This window comes from Megalops cyprinoides, chromosome 2 (genome assembly GCF_013368585.1).
Source record: "Megalops cyprinoides isolate fMegCyp1 chromosome 2, fMegCyp1.pri, whole genome shotgun sequence".
NCBI lineage: Eukaryota > Metazoa > Chordata > Actinopteri > Elopiformes > Megalopidae > Megalops > Megalops cyprinoides.
In genome coordinates, this window is record NC_050584.1 from 8,870,488 (window position 1) to 8,897,005 (window position 26,518).

Below are 26,518 nucleotides of genomic sequence, written 5' to 3' on the forward strand. Positions count from 1 at the left end.
GTTTTTTAAAATGTTTTAGGACTAGTAACCAAGACATCTGTTTTTGTAAAATCCGTTATTTATTTTTACATAAACACCAAAAACCTGACAAAATTACTCTATTTTCACTTTGGTTTGACTTTGAGCTTTTATCATAATTGAACAGGAGCTCTGCTGTTGGTTACAGCAGTCTTTATTTATTTAACCGTTATTTAATCAGGAAGTCTCTTGAGGTTTAGAACCTCTTTTTTTTTTTTTTTTTTTTTTTTTTTTTTAGAGAGAGACCTGGCAAGAAAGTCAACAGTGAAGTGCACTTCATTACAGTGCGTAGTCTACGTAAGCCAATCACAGTACAAGCGACACACAAAGACAGAATATTACAAATGAGCATAAATTACTTCTGTTCTCGCTTTGTGTGTTATACGACTGTTATTCTGTCTTTACAGATGGCCACGTTATGTCTTTCTGACCAGTGACATTCCCTCTCCTGCAAATTCTGCTCCTGTCTTAAGCTTAATAAAGAGTGTCTGCAAGCCCTCGTCAGGTTATGCTTTGTGCCCCTTTTCATTCAGCTGAATTCTTTCTGTGTACTTGAACCTGGGTGTAATTTTCTGCATCAGTCCAGACTTGTTAGAGCTTTAATTATGCTTCTGCAGAACAGGAAATTACATTTTGAGCGTACTGCTGTGGACGCATCGCTGAGCCTGGGGCAAGGTGCACGTCAGCGGTCGAGTTATGGCACCGCTGTTGTGGCAGGTAGGAAGAGAAGCGGCCAACAGCGGTGTAGGATGTAGAAATTTAGCCCAGCAGCTCTTTCAGAATACCTTCTGGAAAGCAGGTATTCTGAAAGAATGTGACTAACTGTGCAACAGGAATGCAGACGCCGGGACAAATGCGACATCCAAGCGAATCGTGATGCCCGGTTTGCGACACTTGGCCCGCACAGGCGAAAAACGAGGTCGAGGCATGATCTGGCAGGAATTCCCGGATTTTGGCGTTTTGGCAGCCCCCTTTGTCAACAAAACAAGCAAGCTGACCACGTGTCGGACATAAGCGACTGAGCAGAGTGTTTGCGTGTCAGAAAGTGTATCTCAGTGCAGCAGCTGTGTCACAAATCTCCAGGGCTACATTTAAGCAATGTGAAAACAAACTAATGTCATACACCTCCTTTTGCACTTCAGCGGTATATTAGAAGGTGTTAGGCTGTAATTCAGTTGTTTTATGTGAAGGAACTCTGATTGACATGCCTGCAGGGAAGGTTATCACAGGTTGTGGCATACTGAAGGAAGTGTGCATGTTTAAGGCAAGTGGTGTAACGTTTACGGGCAGATTAAAGCATGTAAAGTCTGAAATGTTAGACAGCTAATAGTTACGTCTGGCCCATACACTCGTAACCGAAGTAGGAAGAGCTACTGTATATCGCAGTTTGGTAAAATTGGAGCTTGGTTTCAGTTCACAACATCAGCTTTCAGAGATATTTCTGCAGTTTCAGGACAGTGTTGGACATGTTGAATGCGGCGTTAACTGCATTTAAAGTCTCAGTTGGGGGTGATCTTCATTCTGTTTTCCTAGAGTAAGCCCAGGTCCCAGAGAGAGGGAAAAGTTCATTACAAGGCATCCAGCTGATCTGTGGATGGGGAGCAGGTGATGTTGGGGTAATGACACACAGCCGGTCGCATCCCTGCTGAAATGGATCCAGCAGGAGCCATCAGGGAGAGGAGGAGCACGGGTGCACCCCCCCCCCCCCGCCCCCCCAACCGGGCCTGTGCAGTGGGTTTCACCCGATAACAGCTGGCACGCGTCCTGAAATAGTCCCTCACTCCTTTCCCCCTCCCCCTAGGTCAGCGCAGGGTAACTCTTGTAGACCTAGTCTCGCTCTCTGCCACCATGTGTGTGCGTGTGTGTGTGTTTTTTTCTATGTGCCAGTGTTTGGCTAAAACTGGGATACTTATTGACATCCCGCTCTCTTACTTTCCTCTCAACCATCCCTGTACTGAACTGCTCCATGTAGAAGGAATGGTACAATTTACAGCTCTCTGGCATCCCTCAGGAAATGTCAATGTTTTGTCGGCTAAGTTCTGATTTATCTGCCAGGATTGTCTTTGCGGTAGTAAGGAAGTTGGGACTGATATCCGTTCGGTTGTGCTGGTAGACAAAAAGACTCCTCTTTTTACTGATTTAGAATCGCTAAGCCTGCAACTTCATTGTATGAAAGAGGGATCTCAGCAATGTTTTTGTTTTGTTTTGTTTTTTGAGAAATGGAACAATAATCTAATTTAGATGATTAGTTACAATGTCAGCCTTCATTGTCTTCAAGAATTGGTCTCAGTTGTAGTGTAGTTTCCCCCAACTTTATTTTTCGTATGGAAATGTTGTGCTACCAGGGTGTTTATCCTTATAAGCAATGAAGGCATCCCGGGGGGGACCGAATTTTATTAAGTTGCGCTCCACTGTACTGTGGTGCTTTCGAGACAGCCAAGAAATATAGATGGAAACTTGAGACAGTTCACAGGATTCACAGGAGAGAGGGATGTTGTAGTTTCAGATTGCATGGAATCTATACAAACACACTAGTTGTGATTTTTTTTTTAATTAGATTAAATGCAAATTCAAATCATTCAGCTGTTTTGCTATGTGCTCTTGTGCGAATAAAAACAAAGATGGGTTTAAAGAAAATGTTCCAAGATTTGAGTGGAAGATCCATGCCAGTTTGTCAGCATCATAACCGTCAGTCCATTTCAGCAGCATGTCTTTTTTGACACAAAGAACTGAATTTTGTGACTGCACAGCATCTTTGATTTGGGAAATGTTGCTTCTTTATAAAGGCTGAGATTTTACTAGTTTACAGTAAATTATTATTGAGTCATTTTCCTCCACTTAAATCCACACTTGATTCAAGAAATCAGCGTACTGTAGAGGAAGGATAGGCTACAGTATAATGTAATGTGAAACACAATTCAGTTTTTGTGTGTTGGTAGGAGTGGCAGCATAGGTGGGAATGGTTAGCATGGTTAGGAAACAGAAAGAAATGGGTAAGGCTCCCAGGAAGAGAACTGCAGATGTAGGAACTTCAGCAATGCACTTACTCTGAACTCCTTCAGATTCCGCTCTATAAATAGATCACGTTGCAAAAATGTGATGTGAGTCTCCCTAGATAAGAGCATCAGCAAAGCAAATAAACAGTAATGATGCAAGTGAGCCATTTCTTAAATCATGTCTCTCATAATTCCCTTTGGGGCGAGTGTTCCTCACTCTGTTCTCTAACAGCATCCAGACTCTGGGGACACTCATATATGCATATTTTTCTATTTATTTTCGGGGCAGCACTGTGGTGTGGTGGTAAGAAGCAAGGCATGTAACCCTGTGGTTCTCAGCTGGACCACCACTGCTGTACCCTCGGGCGAGGTGCTTAACCGGAATTGCTTCAGCAAATATCCATCTGTATATGGAAATATGTAATGGAAAACTTGTAAAAGTTTTAAGCTATGTGAATAGCTTTTGATAAGATGATCTGCTAAGCAAATGTCATGTAAATGGAAGATTTACATGTTCACTCTGTGCTCCGTTAGTCATACCGCTGGGTCATTGGAAGCTGAACTCATATTCATTCGTATTGTAGCTGTATCCAGACATTTGCACACTTGCATTACAAGCACAACATAACATTTGCGGTTACTTCTGGCTATTTAGGCTATATGTTAAAGTGTCTTTGGTTACGTAAAAGCTAACATGTTTCTTTGTAAGTTTTCATTTGAAATGTTTAAATTGAAATTTAAATTAAATTGTAAAGTTTCGTTTTAACCCCTGCCCTGTATCATTTACTTGTATGTGTTTCCTTGACGTGTGTCAGCGCAGTTGGAGCTCAAGCTGTTTCAGCGGGAGCCACAAGCCGAGCTCTTCCACATCCTGCGTCTGCATAACCAGCTCCATTCTATTGTTTGCTTGTTTGTTAGTGTTTGCTGTGCATCTTAAAGATAAAATCCTCAGCACTGAACCTCGCAAAGAGGATTATTACAGAGATTTAATTATGTTTATCCGTCCGGCCAGGCAGCGATAATGGTGCCGCGTTAAAGAAATCGCGTGTTTCATCTGTGTCGGGCAGCAGATGCTGTAGTGGTTTGAGGGGTGGCTACAAGGGGACACTGGTGGAAACGAGCGCTCAATAGCGGCACTGCCCCGCAGGTCAGGGTTAGGCGGATACAGCACCCGGTCACACTCAGCCGTGGAGAGGGAGCGCTCAGCAGGCCTGTTAATCGCAGATGCTTGCACGCACTCCTGGGCCAGGAGAGCCTGAAGGTCGTTCGGCCTCCAGTAGCTCTGCTGAGTGCCGGGCAAGAGCGGAGAGAGCGGTGACAGCATGGAGCCCCTCCAACAGGTCGGGAGGCCAGGCTGCTGCCGATCTGATGTGCATCAGCATCGAAAGGAGGCCGCGTCTGTAATGGAGAGCGCGTCAGGTCGGCAGAAGCTGGGAGCCAGCAGGCCCCCAGTAGAAAGGCAGCACAGAATGTGTGGGGGCCGCTCCGACACAGGGCTGTCCCATCATCCCTCGGTCTCCTTAAGTGTCAGAGGTGTGAACGGAGAGGGCAGTGAGGCTTTGAGTCAGACTGTGCTGGAAGAATTTACACACGTGGTGTTAAAAAAGGAATGGAGTATGGCCGAGAGGCAGAGTTTGCGTGTCTCATTCGGCAGAGTCCAGGCTGAACTGCGTTTAACGGTGAGGGGCTCCAGGGATGCTCTGTGAGCCAGGCTGAAACGTGGGAGCAGGTAAGGGCTTTGCTGTGACCAGCAGTCTGTATCAGCAGTGGAGACTGAGGCCAGTGGTAAGGCTCCAGCATTCAGTCATGTCAGTCTGTGAATTCGGGGCTCCAGCTAATTGATATGAATACAAAACTCCCCATTTCCTCTGTTCTCCCTTCTTGACACACACACACACACACACACACACACACACACACACACATTATACACACATATAACCACTCCATGCCATATAGTAAAATGTGCAGGGTAAATTTTCTTTTTCCTCAGTTAATTCCAGCTCTGTTTTTTCAGAGTCTAACTAGGTGGATAATTTTGGAACCTGAAACCCAAAAACGCGCCATGGCTGGGTCAAAAGTGCATCATCATTTAATGGTTTCACTGTCATCACAGTGAAATTTGCTTCTTTTTTTTTCTCCTTACAATTTCTCTCTCATTCTCCAGCTACGCAAACATTTTTGTAGTGAGCCAATCAACAGTAATGGAGCATACGTCTATGCTAACAGCAGAAACCGAGTGCTCCATATTTTAGTGATACGCGCATTATGCCGGTGCAAACTGTTTTATCTAAACGCTGTTAGGAAAACATTCCTCCCAATGCATTTTCAGCAAATGAGAAGAGCTCTCCATAGCGGCGCGACTTCGTGAACTCAGAAGGGTCACGTTTGCAAAAACAAAGCTACTCTTGCCCATTATACATTTGCACTTGTGAAGACGGAGCAGACCAGCACTCCGTGAGGGTTAAGTTCAGGCAGTGTCTAAAGTTTGTTAACCAAAGGTCTCACCTGTACACAGGTCTCCACAGTCCTTTCGAATTGGTCTCTGTCGTTAGGAAGGGACACAGCCCTTGGCTGAGTCTAGCCCGCCTACATCGTTGTATTCACATATAAATCTTTAATCCTGAGGTGTTTTTCTTTCTGTATTTCTTTCTGTTTCTTCTACTGTATTTGTTGTGCTCTCGTGCCAGGGCGGTTCTGATTAACATGCAGCCAAAGACTGAGCATTTGCTGTCTGTATGCAAATGGTCATCTGACATTTTTAGATTCTGAATGAATGTTTTGATTCATTTGAATATTTAAGGGTATTGTTGGAGCCCTACTCCACACATCTCTCAGTAGAGGTTCTAGCTGAGTCCTGCTGTCTGTCAGTAGTGTGTGTGCTCCTGTCTATTCATCTTTAGCATCATACTTCCAGGGGAAAGCAGCCTTGTGGCATTTGTGCTTTAAACCCATGACGTTAAGGGGGGGACAAAACCAAAAACTCTACAGTACCTCAGTGCTGCCCTGTAACTGGCTCATGCTGCTGTCACAGTCGTTTTGTCGACGAACTGATCCCAGGTCTGCCTGAGGGCCATCTTAGAGCACCAGAGTTATGTGTGTTTGGATGTCAACTGGCCCAAGTCCAGAAAAGGGGAAACATAATGGGCCACAATAATCCCGGGTCTCTTGATCCCTGCTGCCGCTCTGCCTGAAACTCAAGTGGATGTGGATAACGTGTGACAACAGTGTTACGCGAAGGCATTTTACAAAACGTCAGGGGAGGGTTTTCCATCAGTCAGTTATCTGTGGCCTTCAGCACACGATCTGAAACCGCAGGAGTCCCACGTGAGTCTTGTGTTACATTCCGTCAAAGAGGACGGTCGATTGGTGAAATCTGTTTTTTCCTCTCCTTATATCTGGTTAGCACTCTGGGGCTAATTTGACAGTGGCTATCAAATCGTCCTGCACTCCCTGCTTTTGAGTACTTGTAGTGTTGCCTTATTGTCAGAAGATGTCCACACGAAGCAGATGGAGGAACAGGAGGTGAAAACCAAACTAGGGTACCAAATACCAAACTTGGGCACAAGTAGGCTGTACAGTCAGTGGATATTTGGGTGAGATACCGATTAGAGCTGCGTACATCAGATGAGGCTCATGGATTCAAAACGAATTGTACTTTTGAGTTGGACGCCATGCACAACCTGGATTTCTGTCATGAGCACAGAGCTTTATAATTGATTAAATGATCTCATCATTGTTAGCCGTACTGGATAATCAAATGCGTTGCCGTCGTCAGCTTGTGCGGCTGCCTCGGAGAGAAGAGAGCCGTTAGCTACCTCGCAGAGGAATCCTGTGTGGTTCTGCAACAGAGCGAGGCCTTGCGCTCCTCTGTCCTTTTAATGAGGAGGAGCTGCTTTAATCTGATTGTGCTTGTGCTCTCCCCGCTGTGTTCTGTTTGGACGCTGCCAAGATCACGGAGCACCGAGATGCGGGGCGGAAGGTGTGCTCCCGTCACGAAGGGTGTGTCAGCAACCCTGACCCCGCCCTCCTGGTCTGATCACTTTAGTTTTTTTTTTCACCAGTCATCGGCCGATCGCGACGGGCAGGAAATGCTCTCCCTCGATGTATATGGAGCAGTGCTTGCGTCCGTGTTGCCGGGTCACTGGGTGCACTGTGAATGGGGCTGCCCTCCGTCCCCCCCAGCATTCTTCCATGTCAGCGTTCCGCTTTGGAGAAAATGTAAAGCCAGCTAGATTACGCTGTTAAGCGATTGTGCCTGAAATGGTTTGTAGAACGTTTCATTCATTACGACAGCAGTTCAACCGTTCATCTGCTCAGGGCAGGGGAGCCAAAGCTCAACAGAAAAAGCTAAAAAAAAAACCACAACCTGAGTGGTCTCCATCCGCAGATAATTGGGTTCTCTGGCAAGACGGCGTTTTTGTTTGCTGATAAACTCTGCCTTGCTGGCAAGTGGTCCTGTTGTTCCATCCGTGATTAATAAGAGATTTCCTGCCACGCTGCTCCATCGTCCCGCTTTTTGTGTTAATGACTGCACCGCACTCGAATTGCAAGGGTGGTTCAGCAGAATTAATTTAGCCCACTTCTGTTCGTCTCTGCGTAACATATTACAGCATTCAGAGTGGGTGAAATAGATGGCAGCGTTTTGTGTCGGTACAAAAATATGAATGCACCACGACTTGGAGGATTTGAACTCGGACTGCCTGTGCCAGGCGTTTGGGTAGCCGCACTCCATTTCTCTCCATATTACTGCTGATGAGATGCGATATTTGCTGTGTGATATTGTTATTGTGCCACTCCACTGGCGCAGTTCAAATAATGGATGCTTTAGGGCTTTCTTGCTTCTGGGTTTAATTTACTGTCAGATTTTGTGGTGTTTTTTTCTTTATTTTTTCATTATCTAAAAATCAGTGTTTCGACTAGAAAATTACCTTTGTTTTTTCCCATCAGAACACCCCTGCTATAATTGCTTGATTGTAAAATACATGGCTTTGTGAATTTCAAGATTATTACAAGTAATTTCCCTTCCAGCACAGTAATTCCAAGGAAATTCCCAAATGTACACTGTGAGGTAATATCTGTCTAATTGAATTTACGTGATAATGGATAATGGCATGCTTTAACATTATTTATCACTCCATCCGGTATGTTTTTCACTTGGCTCAAATGTAGCCGTAGGAGCTGTTCAGTTAGATTTTCTGTCTAAATATCACAGTAGATTTAATAGGGCGGTGCTGTCATCACGTGTCGTGGGCGTTTGAGTCCTCGTGTCAAAAAATAAGGAGTAAAAACGTAGTCAGTGGTCAGGTTTAAGGAAGTATATGATTCAGGTCAGATCCTTGCTAAAAATAGCAGTTATTCTGAAATGCTAAGAACTAAGAACAGCACTGGAATTAATTTACTGCACTTACTGTGGGTTTCTCTGTTACTGTTGGATGGTGAATTTTGAATGTGTAGTCTGAGAGGCAAGCCTAGTCCTTTGATGCATTGACAGTCAGAGAGAGGAAGGAGAATTTTGCTTCAGTGGAAAAATATGCTAAGCTTCCAGGCCTCCTCTTCCTACCAAATGTTGTGGACCGGTAGGCTGTGTGCCCTCCACCACAGCTGAATGGCCTGCCCCAGGGATCGCTTAGTAAGTTGTGCTTCACTGTTTTAAAACCGTTTAAATCTGCCTTTTCACACCTTATATTCCTCAGTACAGCTTTGCTAACATATCACGCTGGGACTGCTGCTCAGAACAAGTATCAGATGTCTGTCAATGGACCCTCTGCTCGGTTTTTTAACTGATGCTAGCTGTGAGCTTGTACAGCGCAGTAGTACTGGTGACAGCTGAAAAGGCACAGTGTTTGCACAGAGGAAGCGACATCGATTAATAACTTCCGTTATGCTGGAAGTATAATTTACAGTTAATGCACAAAACAAAATTCACTTCCAGTCACGGTGAGGTTGCGTGCATGTCACGTTTGGTCAGCCCGTGCAATCACAGTTTTCTTGGGGAGATGCAACTTTCAAATGTATTTGAGACAGCAAATATATGGGTGTTTGTACCAGCAAGGCCATGGCAAGTACAATGAATTAAAACAGTTCTATCCAAATGTTCTTGGTGTATTGGAAGCCTAACATCCCCATAGACCCTCAGCTCAGCTGTGCACTCAGCAGACTGTAACTGGGACCCTGCGACGCTGAAACGGCCATTACTCAGCTCTCGGTCAGAGAGGCAGAACGGCAGAAACGACCGCCCCGTCGGCTTATGCCCGCCGCTGCTCCTTTTTGCAAACCGAAAGCATTGATGGTGCCATTTAAACCGGCAGCGTTTCCATCTGAATTATTTAACCAGCGAGCGGCGGGGGCCTGCGTTGACCTTCATATCGCTGATCATTGTTCTTCCTGCTGTTGTGTTTCAGCCTGTTGTCTGTGCCGGAAACATCTCGATACCCTGTGCCATACATTCTGTGCAGGGGAAAGAAAGGAGAGGCCATAGAAATCAAGGGAACACGCAGAGTTTCTGTACTTTAAATGTCTTGGGAAATAAGTGAGCTACAAACAGTGACTTGATTGGTTTAAACTCAACCAGTAGTATTTTTGGAAAACGACTAAAACAAAAAAAAATACTAATACAGGTGTCCACTGTGCCATAAACTACAGTCTGGCAAACTGTCTAAAGGCATAGACACAGCTTGTCTGACTGTAGTTCGTGGTTTATGAGACTGTTGGTTCAAGGATTTTAACAGTTGTAATAGTCCTTCACCCTAACCCTAGCCGCAAACCTAGTGGTGAGTACTTGATTGATTCAGTAAGCTGGATTGTTGTGATTGCAGTATTGGGTTATTGATGGTTGACTCTCCGAAGGGGCGAGCTGTGTTACTGTAGCAATTCTGCACTGCGCACTCCACAGGACTCATTTTCTAAAGCAAAGCGGCTCATTTTCTAAGCTTAAGTGAGGCCTCCATTATGTTTTTTCTTTTTTTTTTTTCTGTCCAGTGTGTGTTCTTCCGGTCAGATGGTTATTGTTTTTTTCCTGGCTGGAATTACAGGAATTTCCTGTGTTTTCTTTGTGAACTCTGTTGGCTGCTGGGTACATTCCTCTTTATTCTTCTTCACTCTCTTAAGGGTCTTTTTCTCAGTCTGTGTCCGAGCTTGGATATTTACCGTTTACTAGTAGGTGCACAGTATTGACTGGATCTGTCGTTTGACATGTCACTGTGCATGATACCTAGAAATTGTCTGTTCATTACATGCATGCACAGACATGTCTGCCTTTACTTACTTTGGTGTAAGTAAAGTAGCCTGCGCAGTAGTTTTAAGGACCCAAGAAGTAATTAAGGGAAACCAACTGACTGGTGATATCTTTCAAACTGTAAGATAACCATAATACGATGTAGACTGTTTTTATCCACTGGTTAACCAGGTAAAATGAGAATTCACTGGAAATGTAGAGCATACAGGCACAGAGTTGTGCAAAATGTGACGCTGTGTGCCTGCAGGGCTCAGTAAGTCCTGCGAGGAGCATTATCCTTCTGTCTTAACTTGACCCAGTACGTGGCCTTTATAAATGTGACCGACACTGGTGCTATCGAATGCACTTTCCACATTGTTAAAACCACAAAAAAAAGTCGCAGACCTGTTTTTAAATCAAGACTTGAGATAAGCTATTAGTTCGCTGAAAAATCCTGAAAAGGACTATGAATTTGCTTTAAGCCGCGGCCCATATTCAGTGTCAGAAGCTTAACAAAGGAGCTGCTGGCTGAATTTTGAAGTTACGCAATTTTGTGCCTACGTAATTGAAAGGAAAAGCCCTCCACAGCATGGGCTATTCTCTGGAAATGGCTTATGTCACAAGCTTAGACACTTGTATTATGCAGTACAACATTTAAGCAGAGTGTAACAGTCGGAATGAAGGAATAAAGCAACAATTTCACGCAGTTGCAGTCAGCGATGTGTGATGCATAGAGAGGCCATTATGCCCTAACAATGTCAAGGGAAACGACTTTAGCTCAGAGATTAGAGGGAGACAGCTGAGTGGATTGCAGGGTGTTTTTGAAGTCATGCCAGGGGTTTGATTGGCCTTCTGGAAAGCGGAGTCACTCTTAGGGCCCGAGTCGGCGGCGTGACCGAACATGCCGGCTCGGCCTGCATTCCTCCTCCCGGAGGAGGAGAGGAGAGAGGGAGGTCAGAAGCGGCTGCGCGTCTGCCAGCGCTGAACTTTGAACATGGCTGTTTGTGTCTGAGGGAAAAAGAGAGCCGCCTGTGAGGGGTGTTGCTGTCAGAGGGGGCGGGGGAGGAATGCAGCCCTTTTATAGGCTGTGTGGCGCTTCCTGTTCTCCCCAACTCCCCCCATCCCCCCCCGCCCACCTCTCTCCTACGCTCTTCCAGGCTGCTGCACTGGGCAGGAAACCAAAGAGCGCGGGAAAATATAGCGCAGTCTCACAAAATGGAGGCACAGCCAGCCAGTGAGGGACTGGAGTGTCAGGAGTGGGAGGGGAGGGGAGGGGAGGGGGGAGGGAGTGGGGCGAATGGGTGTCATCTATCCCTCAGGACTCTTTAGGGAGTCCTGCCCTGCGGTGACTGCAGCGCTGCATGTATCGCTTGTTAAACTGTGCGAGTGCCCGCTATGTCTCCCTGTGTCTCGTTCTGCCCTGGGTCCCCCTGCCGGCCCCCGCACGACACCGGCAGCAGCAGCTGTCGAGTTACAGTCCAGGGGGAGGTCTGGATTGGCCTGTCGTCCCCCCCACCCCCCTCGACCAGTCACACTGTCATTCCTGACCTTAATTGAAAAGTGGTGTCTGCGCTGAGAGGTGTAACGGTGCGCGATCGTGTTTACAATAATTTCATAATTACCTCACCCGCTATTTTGAAGCCCACACTCGTGTTTAAAAATGAGTCCTGCGCTCGCTTTCCACTCTAACCATCCCTTGAGTTCCCGGGCATTTGCTGCAAGTATTGCTGCTTGTAGTAGTGATATATAGGTTCCTATTGCCTCACTGTATCATTTTGATTCTTTAAACACTTTATTAGCCACAGATTAGCCTCTCGATATCTGCAGACTGTCGAGACCTCTTGAAGAGAGGGTAAAGGCTTTTATTTACTAGGGAAATGTGGTCATTTCTTTATATTATGTTTTTATATTGATGCTTTTTTTCTTGCTTCTGGAGTGCAGCGACCTGCACAGTACATTGAACAATGTAGCCGAATAGCACATTGTGTAGCGTGTGCTATAGCCTCCTGTTTTATCCTTTCTCCACTTTCCAGGGAAACATAAACAATTAAACATGTAAGCACACTGACTAATGTAACAATTTACAATGCGGTATCCTGGATGCCATTTTTCCCCACAGCCAGACATATGTGTTGTCATGAGAATATTCAGCTGAAGTACATGTCAATTCATTACTGCTTCTGTTTAAATCCTCGTCCACTTAAAGTTGTCAAGCCCGCTAAAGCCGCATTAGCGCTTGAAAGTTTATTCATGCATTAGAGATGCTTGACCCGTCTTCGATTAGTCTGAGCATGCTGAGGTGACGTACTGTGACTGCTGCTGTAGCTAAAGGTCTCGGTGTTTCCTTAAGGCTGCCATTTAAAATGCACCATTCTGTGAGGTACTTTTCCGGGTACAAGGAGTGGTAACCTATTGGAAATCTCCCCAGAGGGAAAGGGCTCCCTGTGTTCTCTCTAACCCGTCCTAATGTGACCTGTCACACCTGTAGCATAAACATAGTTTTGCAATAGGAATGAGCAATCCGGATCTTTGTTTTGGCTATTCTCGTTTCTGTTCCTTCAGCAGCAGTGTAGCATAGTGGCTAAAGAGCAGGACTCGTATCCGAAAGGTTGCCGGTTCGATTCCGTGCTGGGGCCCTGCTGCTGTGCCCTTGAGTAAGGTACTTAACCCGCAATTGCCTCAGTAAATATCCAGCTGTGTAAGTGGATAACATTGCAAAAAAAACCTGTAAAATATGTAAGTCGCTCTGAATAAGAGGGTCTGCTGAATGCCAATAGTGTAATGTAATGCGTTCGCTTGCATGTTTTTTCTGTTGGTACACGTAACAGTTTCCAGAGTTACCGACTACATTTCACACAGCGTGGTGACACCATATGGCATTCAATCCAGTGAACAGTCTTTGATTCCCAAGTCAGAACTGGGGGGTATGGTGGCAGCACTTATGTACCCATACGTTTTAGACTACTGTTTTTGCCCACACAAGCCCCCCAGTGCAGGCAAACATCATTGCGACATTTTGCCGTGGATGGGCGCCAGTGCAGCATCTGATGACAACTAAAAGCAGACTTCAGTCATAGCTTTTAGCTTTCAGTAGCTGCGCTGTAACAGTGTTGTAAATTCACTTCAGCTACACGAGGATGTTTCTCAGGGCGGACTGTAGGGGTGAGCACACGTCACACTTAAAAGAAGGCAAACAATGTAAGAAGAGGAAAATGACTGTTATCATGTCCAGTCGTGCTCCAGGAACTGTAGCGCTCTGAACGTCAGCGCATCTAGAAAAGTCCACCGTAGCGCTCCGCTGTTGTGAATACTTTGGCGCAGAACGAAGAACCGCAAAATTTCCTCGCTACGCACTTGCAAAACTTTTCGGTCGCGTCTAATTGATTTACCTTCCCCCCTCCCACGCCCGTCCAAACCACAGGTTTGAGGAATTGTAGCGTTACTGGAATTTTGAAACAATGCGGCCATTGTACACCACGGAGGAGACAAAAAGTACGCAACTTTTCTTTCAGCTCTTTGTGTATTTGGTGTAAATAAAGTCCAGACTGATGAGAGCACGTTACCAGAGCTGGGGGATTTTGTCAATTCGCGCACTCTGTCTGTGGCACAGCTTTCAGACGGGTCCAGTCTGGGACCCTGCAGGGCGGCGAGGGGAACCAGGCGCCCCTTCCATCTGAAGCTGTCTCCGTTTTATGTATTCTGTTGCGCATGCTTCTGTTGCACTTTCCCGCCAGAGCTCTGCAATTCCTGCCTCTCCTTCAATAATTAAAAGAACAAGTTGTGTCTGAGGTCAGGCGCTAAGCAGATGCCTTTTGTGTCAAACGCATGCGGCAGCCTCTGAGAGTGAGGCAAAGCCCGGCTTTCCTGAAGGCAGGACAGCGTTGTCTCACCCAAGCGGAATAAAAGGTTAGGTGCAGAAAGCAGTGGGCTCCGTTCTGTGTTTACGGTGACGCCGATCCTGTGAAGCGTCAGAATGAAAGGGCCTGACTCTGCGTTGTGTCTGATGAAATGCGTTCAGTAGACGAAGCTGAGCGGGCGTGACTTTGAGGCTCCCCCTCATCCCTGTCAAACCACGCAGATGCACACACATGCACACCAACACAAACACACAGACACACGCACATAAAACCCATACAAACACAAACATGCACTTGACCAGTGTTGCTGTACTGTAACAGAGTTCCGAAACAGTCTCCTCCTTTTTGTCTCTCTTATACATTATAGGTGCAGACACACACACACACACACACACACAAACACACACACACACCCACCATCCATGCTCTTCTGTGTGGTGCTGAAGAGATGAGCTGTGACAGGAATGTGCTTCCCGCCCACGCTCCTGCCGTAGGCCTGCTTATCAGTTAGGGCTAAAGCAGCGCCCTCCCTTCATTACCAACACATCTCACATCCTCCCCGAAAATCATCACTTCCTTTACTCACATGGAGCTGTCTTAATTTCAGGGGCCATATTCTGCAAGCACCTAGAGGACAGAGTTTGTGTGCGTGTGTGTGCGTGTGTGTGCGTGTGTGTGCGTGTGTGTGCGTGTGTGTGCGTGTGTGTGCGTGTGTGTGCGTGTGTGCGCGTGTGTGCGCGTGTGTGCGCGTGTGTGCGCGTGTGCGCGTGTGTGCGCGTGTGTGCGTGTGTGTGCGTGTGTGTGCGTGTGCGTGCGTGTGCGCGTGTGTGTGTGTGTGTGTCTGCACCTATAATGTATGTGTGAGGCAGACAGAAAGAAGGGGACTGTTTCGGAACTCCGTCAGGAAATGTCAGTAGAGTATGGCATTGTAGTGCATCGGTCAAATTTTGAACAAAGTAGAAACAATTCAGCAGATGTAAACATACTGTAATGCAATAGAACCTCTTCGTCTAATTTGTTTTAAAAGAAAGCCTAAAGCTGCGTCCGTGAAGCTACAATACAGCGCGTTTCCCCTCACACAGTTCCCCCAAACTTGTGATGTGCGGAGTCCGCAGGAATGCAAATGACACACCACGGGCAAAGCCTGGAATGTTTCTCATGAAATGTGCCTGGCACTAGTGCTAACTGAACAGCCATGCACGGACTAAAATGCATTTCAGACATTCTCAGGTTAAGAAGCACGGCAGTAGTACATAGTGTTGAGGAAGACCAGTCTTCAGCCATAAGCGAAAGTCATATTTTATTTTTCCCCTCTTTATGTACTTTTGGTTCTGCTTTTTGTTGCAGCTGTGCCAGAATCCTCACTGCAGCTGCCTGGTGCATCTTTGGCCAGTACACAGTCCATTTGAGGTTTCGCAACTACACCGTCAATGTAGTTTTCTTGCATGTTTTAAGATGCATACTCTGTTGCTGAGAAATAAACCATTGGGGATTTTTTGGTCTATTTTTTAACAAAGTGAAATAATGTAGATAAAGTATGTGACCAGAGGAATTGCTTTGCCTAATGAGCTGATATTATAAATTGGCACAAGTGAACATAGCAACAGGTAGTTAGGTATAATAAATTAATCATGCCGTTTCAACATTATGGATTGCATTGCTTATATAAGGATGAACAGGTAACATTACCCCCCACAAACATAGGGAGATTAGTATCTTAACTGTTCTTATTTATCAGTGCCTTGCCAACAGATGATATTAAGCATAAGTTACCTTGACATTTTTATACATTGTTTTTTGTATTGTTGTTTATGCATTTTTAAACAGCATGCAATTGGTACAGTTGTATCTATGGAAGTTACACCACTGCAGTGTTTGTTATAAAGTTTTGCCTAGCGGTTGATTGATTACCTTGCTGATGGCTGTCATCAAAACAGGTGAGCAATACAGGCTGTGCAGTTGTAGTATGTTGTAGTATTTTAATATTGTTGAAACATGGCCAGAGAGATATTGGTGCAAATATTCTCATAAGTTGCAGTGATTGTTTTTGGGGGCTTAACTATGAACCAGGGAAAAAAAATCTTGTTGTTGTGCAGTTTTTATCCATAATGTGGATCACTTTAATGTTTGCTTGACTGACTTTTGCCAAGAAAAGGTTTAGGGGATTTTTTTGGAACATTGTTTTGAAGAAGCTGTGAAGGTTCCTGCTCTACATCCAAGGAGGTTAAAGAGGGTCAGAAGGTCTGAGGTGATGACGCGGAGTGTCGTTGCATAAGACTCCCGGGCCAGGCTGAATTTTGCCTGTGATTAGGTGTTTATGATATCCACGATAGTCAAATTGTGTGCCCATGCCAAAAGTGAGCGACTTCAGGGCAGCTCTGTTAATAGGTCGTATGGTGCTGAACCATGCCTGCAAGAGGAGACACTGTGGGGAAACTGTATGATAGCCAGCATGCTTTTGATGGGGCCAAATTCTCTGGAAGTGATTACTCATTTTTCGTTTGACCCAGCTGCATGTTCTGTATAGGTATTCCACCTTGGTATAAAACCTGGTAATCTCTGGCCACAAGGCCAGCACACTAACCTCTGTTCCATACAGTGGAACTGGACGCAACCAACCAGCTACATTATCGCTGACAGTATCTGTTGCGTTGGTACATCTCAAACACTAACCGTCAGGGGCTATAAAATGTCTTTGCTTTGTCTGTGCTCTTTTTCAGTTTCCCATTCGAGCAGCAGCTTAAAGAAGCAGCGGAGTCGAGGTATCTTCAGCACTTTCTTCTGTTGCTTCCAGAACTACAATGTGGAGCCGCCCTCAACCAACAACAACAGCACCAGCTCCCCGACTCCCCCTGTGGAGGAAAACGGGACGCTTCCGAAGGTGAGACTACTTAGCGCTGCGCCCCTAACGCACTCAAGCTGCGTGCGAACCAGTTGCGAACACGGGAGGTGCATATTTTCACTTGGCAGAGGAGCGTGTTAAAACTTTTGTGCTGAAGCTTTATTCCTGATGAAACGAGTTGGCTTCCCGAGGAGCGTGTTTGCTTGTTTGTTTGCCTTGAGATGGGAGAGTGCGGTCTGGTCTGTTCTGTTCACATCCCGCTTTAAAACGCGGGCACACTGCATTCTCAGTCAGCCCCACAAGTCTCCCAGCTGCTCTGAACTCGCTGAACTCTCCAGCCAGACCTAGAGATGATGGGCACGTTTCCCAAAGCGTTGACTTCTGTATACACACACACACACACACACACACACACACACACACACACACACACACACACACACACACACACACAGACACACACACATACACACACACACACACGTGAAAGCACTGCAAGTTCTTTAATCCCCATAATGTGGCCCTTGTTTGTGTCCTATGTGATGGATTGCCCAGTCACTGGATCTCACACCCCTTTCACACACTGACCACTCTGTGTAATGAACGGTCTGCTGAGGCCGCTGCTCGTAGTCTCTGGACTCCATCACTCTGTAGCAGTACCCCGTCTCTCTCTCTTTCCCCTTCTCACTCTGTCTCTGGCTGCGTCTCCAGCTCTCAAACCATTGTCACGGCTACTGCCAGACTCACAGGTTTTAACCACTATCTTTGACTGTCCCAAATATCAAAATTTTTTCTCCTTTAAAGAATCTGTATGGACTCCTAGCAAAGCTGTAAACGTTTCTGATGTCATTGTCACATCTTTAGTAAACAGTCATAAAAAAACCAAGGAATACTCTGGAGCCATATTGTGCAAAAAAAAAACCCAACTTGAAAGACCTCAGAGAGAGAAAATTCCAGCCTAACTTTTCAAAGTAAGTCATTAATTAAGTGAGCATTCCTTGGCTCTGCATATGAAGGGTCTTTTTACACTGCCCAAACATCTGGATGCTACACCAGCTGGAGTATTGAGATGTAACATTTCTCTTTGGTCAGCAAGCATTCTCCCAAGATGTGCCCAACCAGTTCCATCTTTTTACACCACGTCTAACTACTCGCCATCATCATCATCATCAACTATAATAATAATTTGCTTTTCTTGCCATATCACCTTGCAAAAGGCATGTACTTAAACAATTTACCTAAACACAAAAGGCACTTGACAGCAGATTTTTTTCTCTCAAATTATTTTACATGCTATATTAGCATTTACAAGCGATATTAGCATTAAGGCGCAAATTCAGAACAGGAGTGTATTCAAATTCTAAGCCGCTCTTTTTGTGTGCTTATGCCCCATTGAACAGTATTTCTTCCGGCACACTGTACTGTACATCTAGTCGTGCCTTACTGAATTGCATCGCTGTTTTCGCTCTGGCCTGTATCCGCTAGTATGCGGCTGCCAAAAGACAGCTGAATTGTGTTGCGCTGTCAGACAGCACATAACCGTGTAGCTTTCTGCAATACTGAATGATAAACAGCGGATTTTGTTCATTTTGCAAAGTGAAACATTTATACAGCCTTGAATATGGCAGCATAGGAATAGCTCAGAGAGTGAGAGTGAATCGAATGCCAGTAAGGACATTTTGTTCTTGTTCAGTTGGAGATGCTATTGTCTCAATGTACTGTGTCTGTGGAACTGAATACAGGTATTTTGTATGTATGACTTTGCGAAAATGACAGGAAAAACATACATTCAATATACGTCATCTTACATGCCACTACTTAAGGTAGGTAATTTTGCTCGGAGCCTTTTTCAGTAGATGAACTGTCGTAGAGCTCAGGTTGGCCCTTCTGTCATCGTGTACCCATGTTTACCAATGATGTTATAGCAACATTGCAGCTGTAGCCTGTGAGCTTGTGTGGAGCTACCTTTTCAGCTCCCTCCACAGAGAACAATAAGAGCGGCACTCTGTGGAAATAAGGGCTGAAACACCACTGCTCGTTAAACATTCTTTAAAGGAAATCGCCAGCTCCCGGTGGCCAATTGAAAGTATGGACTGAAACTCTCTTCTGTGGAAGAGAGCGTTTGAAAGCCAAAAGAAAGCAACAAAATACTGTTTACCCAATCTCCGTAATCAGCGGTAGCATAATGGTGTGCTCATGTCACATTCAGACCTTTGCAGGCATACATCATTTGGCTGCTTAGCTCCTCTGTATGTCCCTGGCTTATGTAGAAGGTCTAGCATGGGATGGCGAGAAGGGGATGGTGTAGACAGCCCTTTGTCCCCCATCAGTATAGTCCAGGTATTGGGGCCATCTCTGAATGTGATGGGTTTGAACTGTGTGTCCTGTTCTTGTGGGCAAGCAGGCATACTCATCTACTGGCGCGTACGCGTACACACAGACACAATTGCCACACACACACACACACACACACACAAACAAACAAAGATGCAGTGCACCCTCTTGCCGTTCACTCAGCAATCATTCTCTGTTCCCACTCGCTTCCTGGCGGGGTATGTTTGCTGACATCATTCGTCACTACCCCAGAGAACACCGCTTGAATCTGCAGTGCTTATGTGTGTGTGTGTGTGTGTGTGTGTGTGTGTGAACATACGCTCACGTACATTTGCTCAGAGGGACCACACTAAAAAGAAACCTCAATGTGTGTGTTTGTGTACTTGCTCATGGTTTTTTTGCTCCCTTGGGGCTGTGTTGTTCAGAAGGATGGACGACAGCACAGTTTCTGTTAGCGCATTTCCAGTGCTGGTATTCACAGACGGTTTGAGCCGTGTGTTGGAAGGCTCCCTGTGTTGGGGTTAACTGTGGCTTTCCTGTGAAGGAAGCATTACTTTTGTGTCACATAAGCTCTGCATTGTTGCAAACTGTGCTCTGTGTCTGTCCATTCTTTCCTCACTTGTTGTTAATGATCATTCTCTCTCTCTCTCTCTCTCTCTCTCTCTCTCTCTCTCTCTCTCTCTCTCTCTCTCTCTCTCTCTCTCTCTCTCTCTGCTCTCTCTCTCCCGCTCTCTCCCGCTCTCTCCCGCTCTCTCTCTCTCTCTCTCTCTCTGCTCTCTCTCCCCACTCCTTTCTCTTTCTTTCTGTTTTGTGTGTGTGTGTTTCATTCCCCAGTGTGACCAGGTCGAGGTCATTCCCATCCCCAGTGTATGTATTTTCCTTTATGTTACTCTCCTTTTGCATGCTGTTTATGCTGTCAGCAGCCGTGACCAACACCGCATGCCTGATCCCTCAACAGCAGGGCTGCTTACTCCTCATCTGTGTGTCAGTGCTGTGTCGAGACGGTTGAAGTTCCAATGTCCCAGTCAAGTCTGCTTCAGCCACAGGCCTTCTTTCTCAGGATAACACCTTTCAGCCCTTTTTCTTCGTTTCCTATTTTTTTTTTTTTTTTTTTGTCCATTTGGGCCATCTGGCGTTTATCAAAACAGTTAAAGGCTAAGGTCTCTAATATGATGAGGTAAGGGTGAGGAGGTGAGCCTCCTGTCACTCTGGGAGTGTGGAAATGTAAAGCCATGCTTTTCCACCCACCCACCTGTCCACATGCAAGCTGGGGAGTGCTACACAATCCAGCATAATCTTTCAGCCATTCTTTTTATAGTATCTGCTTTTGATTTACCCTTTTTAGTATTAATTGTCTGTTTGATTCGAATTGGTTCTTGTCAAAAATTCATATTTATTTTCATTTGATATTATTTGACATAATGTAGTGGTTCATTCCAGGGGGGTGAGCTTGTAAATGACCTGGCCCAAAGGTTAGAGAGGCATTTTAATCAGGCTCGGTGGGGGCTACTGTTCACTTCCTGCAGTGTGAAGGGACTTAAAGTAATAAGTCCTTTATTTTGTTTATTGTGGCTAACTTTTTAGCCTTAGTAGACTAAACAACAAACAAAGTGAACAACTTTTTTGTTAGTTTTGTTTTATTTTTGGGTTTTCCTGGCTTTTGTATACAGTTTCTGCAGTTTGCCTGCATTTTGCTTCATCACGCCACATTAAGAGAAGTAAAAGTTCCTTTATATTCGCTTGGATCGTTGGTTCCCTGACACCTCTCTCCACCCCTCCCCCACCAGCTAGCCACTCGGGTCCTTCCTGGAGCTTGAGGGTTAGGTCTCACGTCTGACGGGGAATTTGACTGAAACACTTAGAGGATCAAAGTGCTGTGTTAGATATGCACTGGAGTCACACATTTCCTTTGGGTATATGTTTGGACCAGTGACATGTAGTAGTGGCATGGTGGTTAAGCAACACGACTGACAGCATAACAGCCAGTGGCTGTATATTCAGTCCTGTTCCACTTTGCTTCAGTGCCCAGTTGTACAAGTGCCCAGTTGTACAATGTAAAATGCAAGTTATGCTGCTCTGGATAAGGCCATCCACAAAGGCAGAAAGTAATGTAATGCAAAAATAAATAATGGATAAGAGTAATCCCAGCTCTGTGCTGCTTTATTTGACCCTCTTACACAAGCAGGGCACAGCTGGCATTTGGATGCTAGTCTGGTGTGAGTCACCCATGCCCTGAATAGCTGGTTTATGGTCCAGACACAGACGAGATCGGTCTTTTGTTTTTTTTTTGTTTTTTTTTTCTTTTAATAGGTCAGTTCCCCCTGTGTTTCTGCTGGCATGGCCGGGCCTCGGCTTTCATCTTTCCTGCCGGCTTCAGTCCACTGTCAAATCCCTTTGCGGGCTCTGAGGCAGTCAGGATTAACCCCACCGCCACTGTTTTATGTGTTTTAGCTGGACCTGTAAGATGCAACAAAGGAAAGCAGCCTGTCATACACAATGCCTGATGTAGCATGTGTTATCTTGAAGTAGGGCTGGGCGATTAATTAGATTTTATTTTCAATTACGATTTTGGCTTCCAAAGATTATGAAAACAAGATAATCGAGATAAAACGATTATTGTGCCACATTATTTATTGAAATGTGTGTATATACACATATATATATATATCTCTTTTTTTCAGTTGAACTATATTTAAAGTTGAAGAAAATCCACTGTTAAAAGGACAAGTTTTTTTTAAAGTTCAATAAATGCATGATGTTTCCAAAGTCAGTGAGTAATCAATAATCGTGATCTCAATATTGACCAAAATAATCGTGATTATGATTTTTTGCCATAATCGAGCAGCCATCTCTTGAAGTAGCCAGACGAAAGGACCCGGGGTGTCTTTTTGACCCGCGGCAGCGGGGCAACGTGACTGAGGGGTGACGCGGCGAGCGCATCCGAGCGTCCTTGCCGCACGTCGCCGATGACTCAGAGAAGTGACCCGAAACCGTCCCGTAACGGGGACGGCGCAGAATACTCTTTAGGGGAGGACCCAGTGCGCGTCAGAATGGCTCTGGTCAGATTGGCTGGGACATCTTTAACCGCAGTGTGTGCACGTGTGCATTGCATAGTTGTCACGTGAATGAGTATGTGCCGGCAACAAATGAGCAGCATGGAAGAAGTGTCCTCATCTGATGAGAACCCTTTGCTGAGGTTTTGAATGTTAGGATTTCTGCCTGACTGTCATACACTCCGTGGTTGCACTAAAGCATCGTCAACAGCACAACCCTTGTTGGTGGTTAAGTGAATTCGTTTTAAGTGGGGAGGTGAGTATGCATTGAAGGGTGGGTTTTGACAGGGAAAGTAAAGATGAAACAGAGAAAATGCTTGCTGTTAAACGTATGATATAATTTAACATCACACATTTTAAGTAAGGAAATGACATTCTGTTGTGCCAGAAATATTTAGAAACATTATTTAACCGATAACCCATGTAGCACGTCATACGTCAGCCTGATTTATGACACAAAAAAACAGTGTTGTCAGTTTGCCAAGTTTTAGTTCCGTCAGATTTTGTCATATCCGTTTCAGAATAAAGCTTTGTGACCCTGCCAGCAGGCTCTTTTGTGTCTGGTTGACATGGGGGTCCCCTCCCCTGTCCCCTCTCTGTCCTCTCCCGGGGCTTTCCAAAAGGCAGACCCAGATCAGGGCATGTCACACTGCCCCCCCCTCCTTGCCGCAGCAGGGAAATGATCTATCCCAGCATGCCTCACTGCTGCTGTTAGCTGATGCTGCATTTTTACCTTGCCCCTCTGACAAACCTATATGGCCTACGAACAATGCCAATTTGGAGTGACTGCAGTCCTCCAGACTCCTTGGTCTAATGAGCCATCTCTTTGATTTTACCTAACTGATCCATTTAAGCACTTAATTTAAAAAAAAAAATGTTTGAGGTTGAGGGTAGCCAGCTGTCTGATACATGAATCTCACGCTGACAGTCAATGGTTGCCTGACCTACCTCAGGGCCACTTGAGATGTGTGATGTTATTTTGATCGTGCATGTGACAGACTGCCACAGATAAAGGACTAAACCCATTGCTCCTTACATGTGACCGCTGATTAAAGGAACCGTATTTGCAGGTCTCTCAATGGACTGTGTCCTTGTCAGCTGCGACAGTGTACAGGCATCACGATCTTACAGGCTCCCTGGTAAACTGTGAAATCAAACATCGAGGGCATGTTTTTTTTCTCTCCGCTGAGTATTGTGTGTGCTGCTGAGAAACAGGGCTGCGTGACACACACACATATACACACACACACATATACACACATATACACCACACACACACACATATACACACACATATACACCACACACACATATACACACACATATACACCACACACACACATATACACCACACACACACACATATACACACACACACATATACACACATATACACACACACACACACATATACACACATACACACACATACACATATACACACACACATATACACCAGACACAGACACACACAGACACACACAGACACATACATACACACACATACACACACATACACACACACAAGCACAGCATGAGCATTTTCTCGTCACTCTGAGATGGTGAGTGTGTGTCCCACTAAGGGTGGCCATCTGTCTGCTGCTCCGCTGTGTCCCCAAGGCCTCTCTGGGCGAATGCGAAGTCCACAGATTAAGCCAAATGTCATTTCTGAGTAAGGTAACGGCATCGGGTAGAGACCAGATTTAAACGCTTGCATATGCTGCATTACGAACACGCGCTTCTGATGTGTTAACAATGCATTCAGTCCCTTTGGGCTTGAACTGGAGAATAACAAAGGCTGCTTCTCTTAAGGCCAGGGGACTGGGGTATTCTTTGAAAATCAGAAGTCCTCGCTCTGGCTGTGAATTAAAATAGCCATATACACTCTGTTGTGCTTTTGTTTGATGAATGTTTTTTCCTCTTTTTTTGTACTTTTTTTTTAAGGACAGGATGATAATATTGTACCCTTTGAATATATACAATGAGAGAACCCTCTGTGTTTCAGGTAAAAAAAAGTGATAATTTGTGAGGAAAAAGTTAAGAATGTTAAGAATTCAGCCTGCAGAGGTTGATTCTGTTACCTTAAAGCCTTGACCCCATGCTTTGGCTGAAACGTGCAATTCTGAGCCACGAAACCTTCCATTACAGCCTTTAAAGAAAACGATTCCATGTTGAACTGGCTGCATAAAACTGGCGTGTCGGAAGTGAGGCCTCCCGACAACGCCAGAGCAGCCAAGCGGGGCGCCACAGTCTGTTCTGACAGGGCCAGCGATGCATCCTCTCTCCGTGCCCGATGGGTACCAGCACGCATGCTCCCCCGAGCGTAGCGCTGCCTTATCTCACCTGTCACACAGACACACACACACACACACGCACGCACACACACACACACACACGCACGCACATGCTCTCTGTGCATTTCGCCTGCACCTCTCCTCCTCCCATGCCGCCGCCGCCGCCGCTGTCACGCGTGACGCTTCACGCCCCTTGTGATCTGTTTGCCCCTCCAGCCTCCAGCCAAATACCTCCTACCCGAGATGAGCATATCTGACTACGGCAAGACCTGCGTGGTGATCGACCTGGACGAGACCCTAGTGCACAGCTCTTTCAAGGTAACGGGAAGCGCACGCGGGGGAGCCCGCAGAGGTATCGGGAGGATGGCGCGGAGCGCAGCAGACACCCCTTTCATCCAGGCACTTTTGATGCATGTGTGCTGTCGTCAGTTTTGTTTCATTAGCAGCAATGACTCAGAGCCTCTCCCGAAATAAGTCCCAGTGAGAATTAATGTGCCTTTGAGGCTCCAGTGGTGACTGATGGCCTGATTGAAAAGGAGTGGTGAATGGGCTGACCCCTGCGACCTAGCTCCCCGAGTGAATTCGTTCACTGGGCCTCCGTTAAGGACCTGAAGTGCTCTTCCCAAGGCCCGTGGTAACGCTGAGTGTCAACTTTTCGGCATCCATATTGTCTTAATTAAGACCACTGAGTGTGCGTGCGTGCGTGTGCGTCTGTATGTCTGTCTGTCTGTCTGTATCTGTCTGTGTGTCTGTGTGGGTGCATGTTCATGTGCACGTGTCAGAGAGAGGGGGGGGGGAGAGAAAGATAAAAGTTCAGAAAAAGGCATAAGCAATTATGTGGGCCTTGCAGATTAAACCCTCTCCCAGAGCAAATGTACTGTTGTTGTGCTATTGAAATGAAAGGAAAATTGAGTGGGTGGCTCTGAAATGTCTGCCTGCCATTTCTGTTGTCTGTGAGAAAGGGGGCGAGCGAGCGAGGGAAGGAGAGAGGGAGGAGGAGGGAGCTGTCTGTCAGTGGGGCGCGGGGAGGGAAAGAGCACAGGGAGGTGCACTTCAGTACACAAGTTTGGCATATTTACACACGCTCGCGCGTACGCACACACGCGCACACACAGGGTGTGTCCGTCTGCAGCACACTGGTGGAGGGATTTTTTTTTTTGTTTGTTTTGCTCAGAAACGTTGAGCTGAATTTTATTTTTTTTCCCTCCTAATTTGAACAGATTTTTTTTTTTTTGGCCAAATCTGAAAACAAGCGCACAACTGTTCTGTCTGATTACACCCTGTTTTTCCCTCCAGGTGTTTTCTTGTATTTGCACCTCATTCCATTCACAGATCATCAGGGCATCAACTCGCTAGCGACTGTAAGAGAAGGGTCTGCAGGGACACACACAAGTGGGCACTTTGAGGACACACTCGTTAAGTGAAGTCAGTTGGAGCTCATTTGTTTCATTTGCCGAAAGGTCAATACGATTTATCCTCTGATTACTAATCACATTTCACTCTCTTAGATTCATCTCCCTTAAATTCCTTTCCCCCTTAAGTCCAATAGAAAGTGAAAGAAATTTAACTGCCCTGTATTTTGCCTTTGTTACAGAGAATTCATGTCAGCAAAACAAAAATGGACAGAACAGCCTGGAGAAATGTCTCTCTCTGGACTGTTTGAGAGATGGATGTTAAGCATTGTTTTTCACTCGTTTTTTTTTTTTTTTTTTTAATCTCCTTCAAATACCCAACACAAGTTTTAACCAGATTGTCCATATAGTTAGGGTGCAGAATCCAAATTTTCTTAAACAAAAAAAACAAAAAAACATAGAGCTAGTTAGAAGAAAACATCTCATGTTTTGATGACGGGCAGAATGTTGGCTTAACGTGCGGGGCTGCAATCCAGCGGTCACAGATCAGAGTGTT

The 26,518-nt window shown here is 45.6% G+C and overlaps 1 protein-coding gene across 2 annotated transcripts in view; it reads left to right on the forward strand.

The window, feature by feature from the left end:
* The window catches only part of ctdspla (CTD (carboxy-terminal domain, RNA polymerase II, polypeptide A) small phosphatase-like a), a 53,305-nt gene that overhangs the window by 18,265 nt on the left and 8,522 nt on the right, over window positions 1-26,518 (forward strand). Inside the window, exons 2-4 of one of the 2 annotated variants that reach the window (XM_036521150.1) lie at window positions 16,808-16,968; window positions 20,098-20,130; window positions 24,827-24,928. In XM_036521150.1, the coding sequence (XP_036377043.1) occupies window positions 16,808-16,968; window positions 20,098-20,130; window positions 24,827-24,928 (296 nt within the window). The remainder of the gene's footprint in view (window positions 1-16,807; window positions 16,969-20,097; window positions 20,131-24,826; window positions 24,929-26,518) is intronic. The other variant, XM_036521151.1, reaches the window with a different exon arrangement.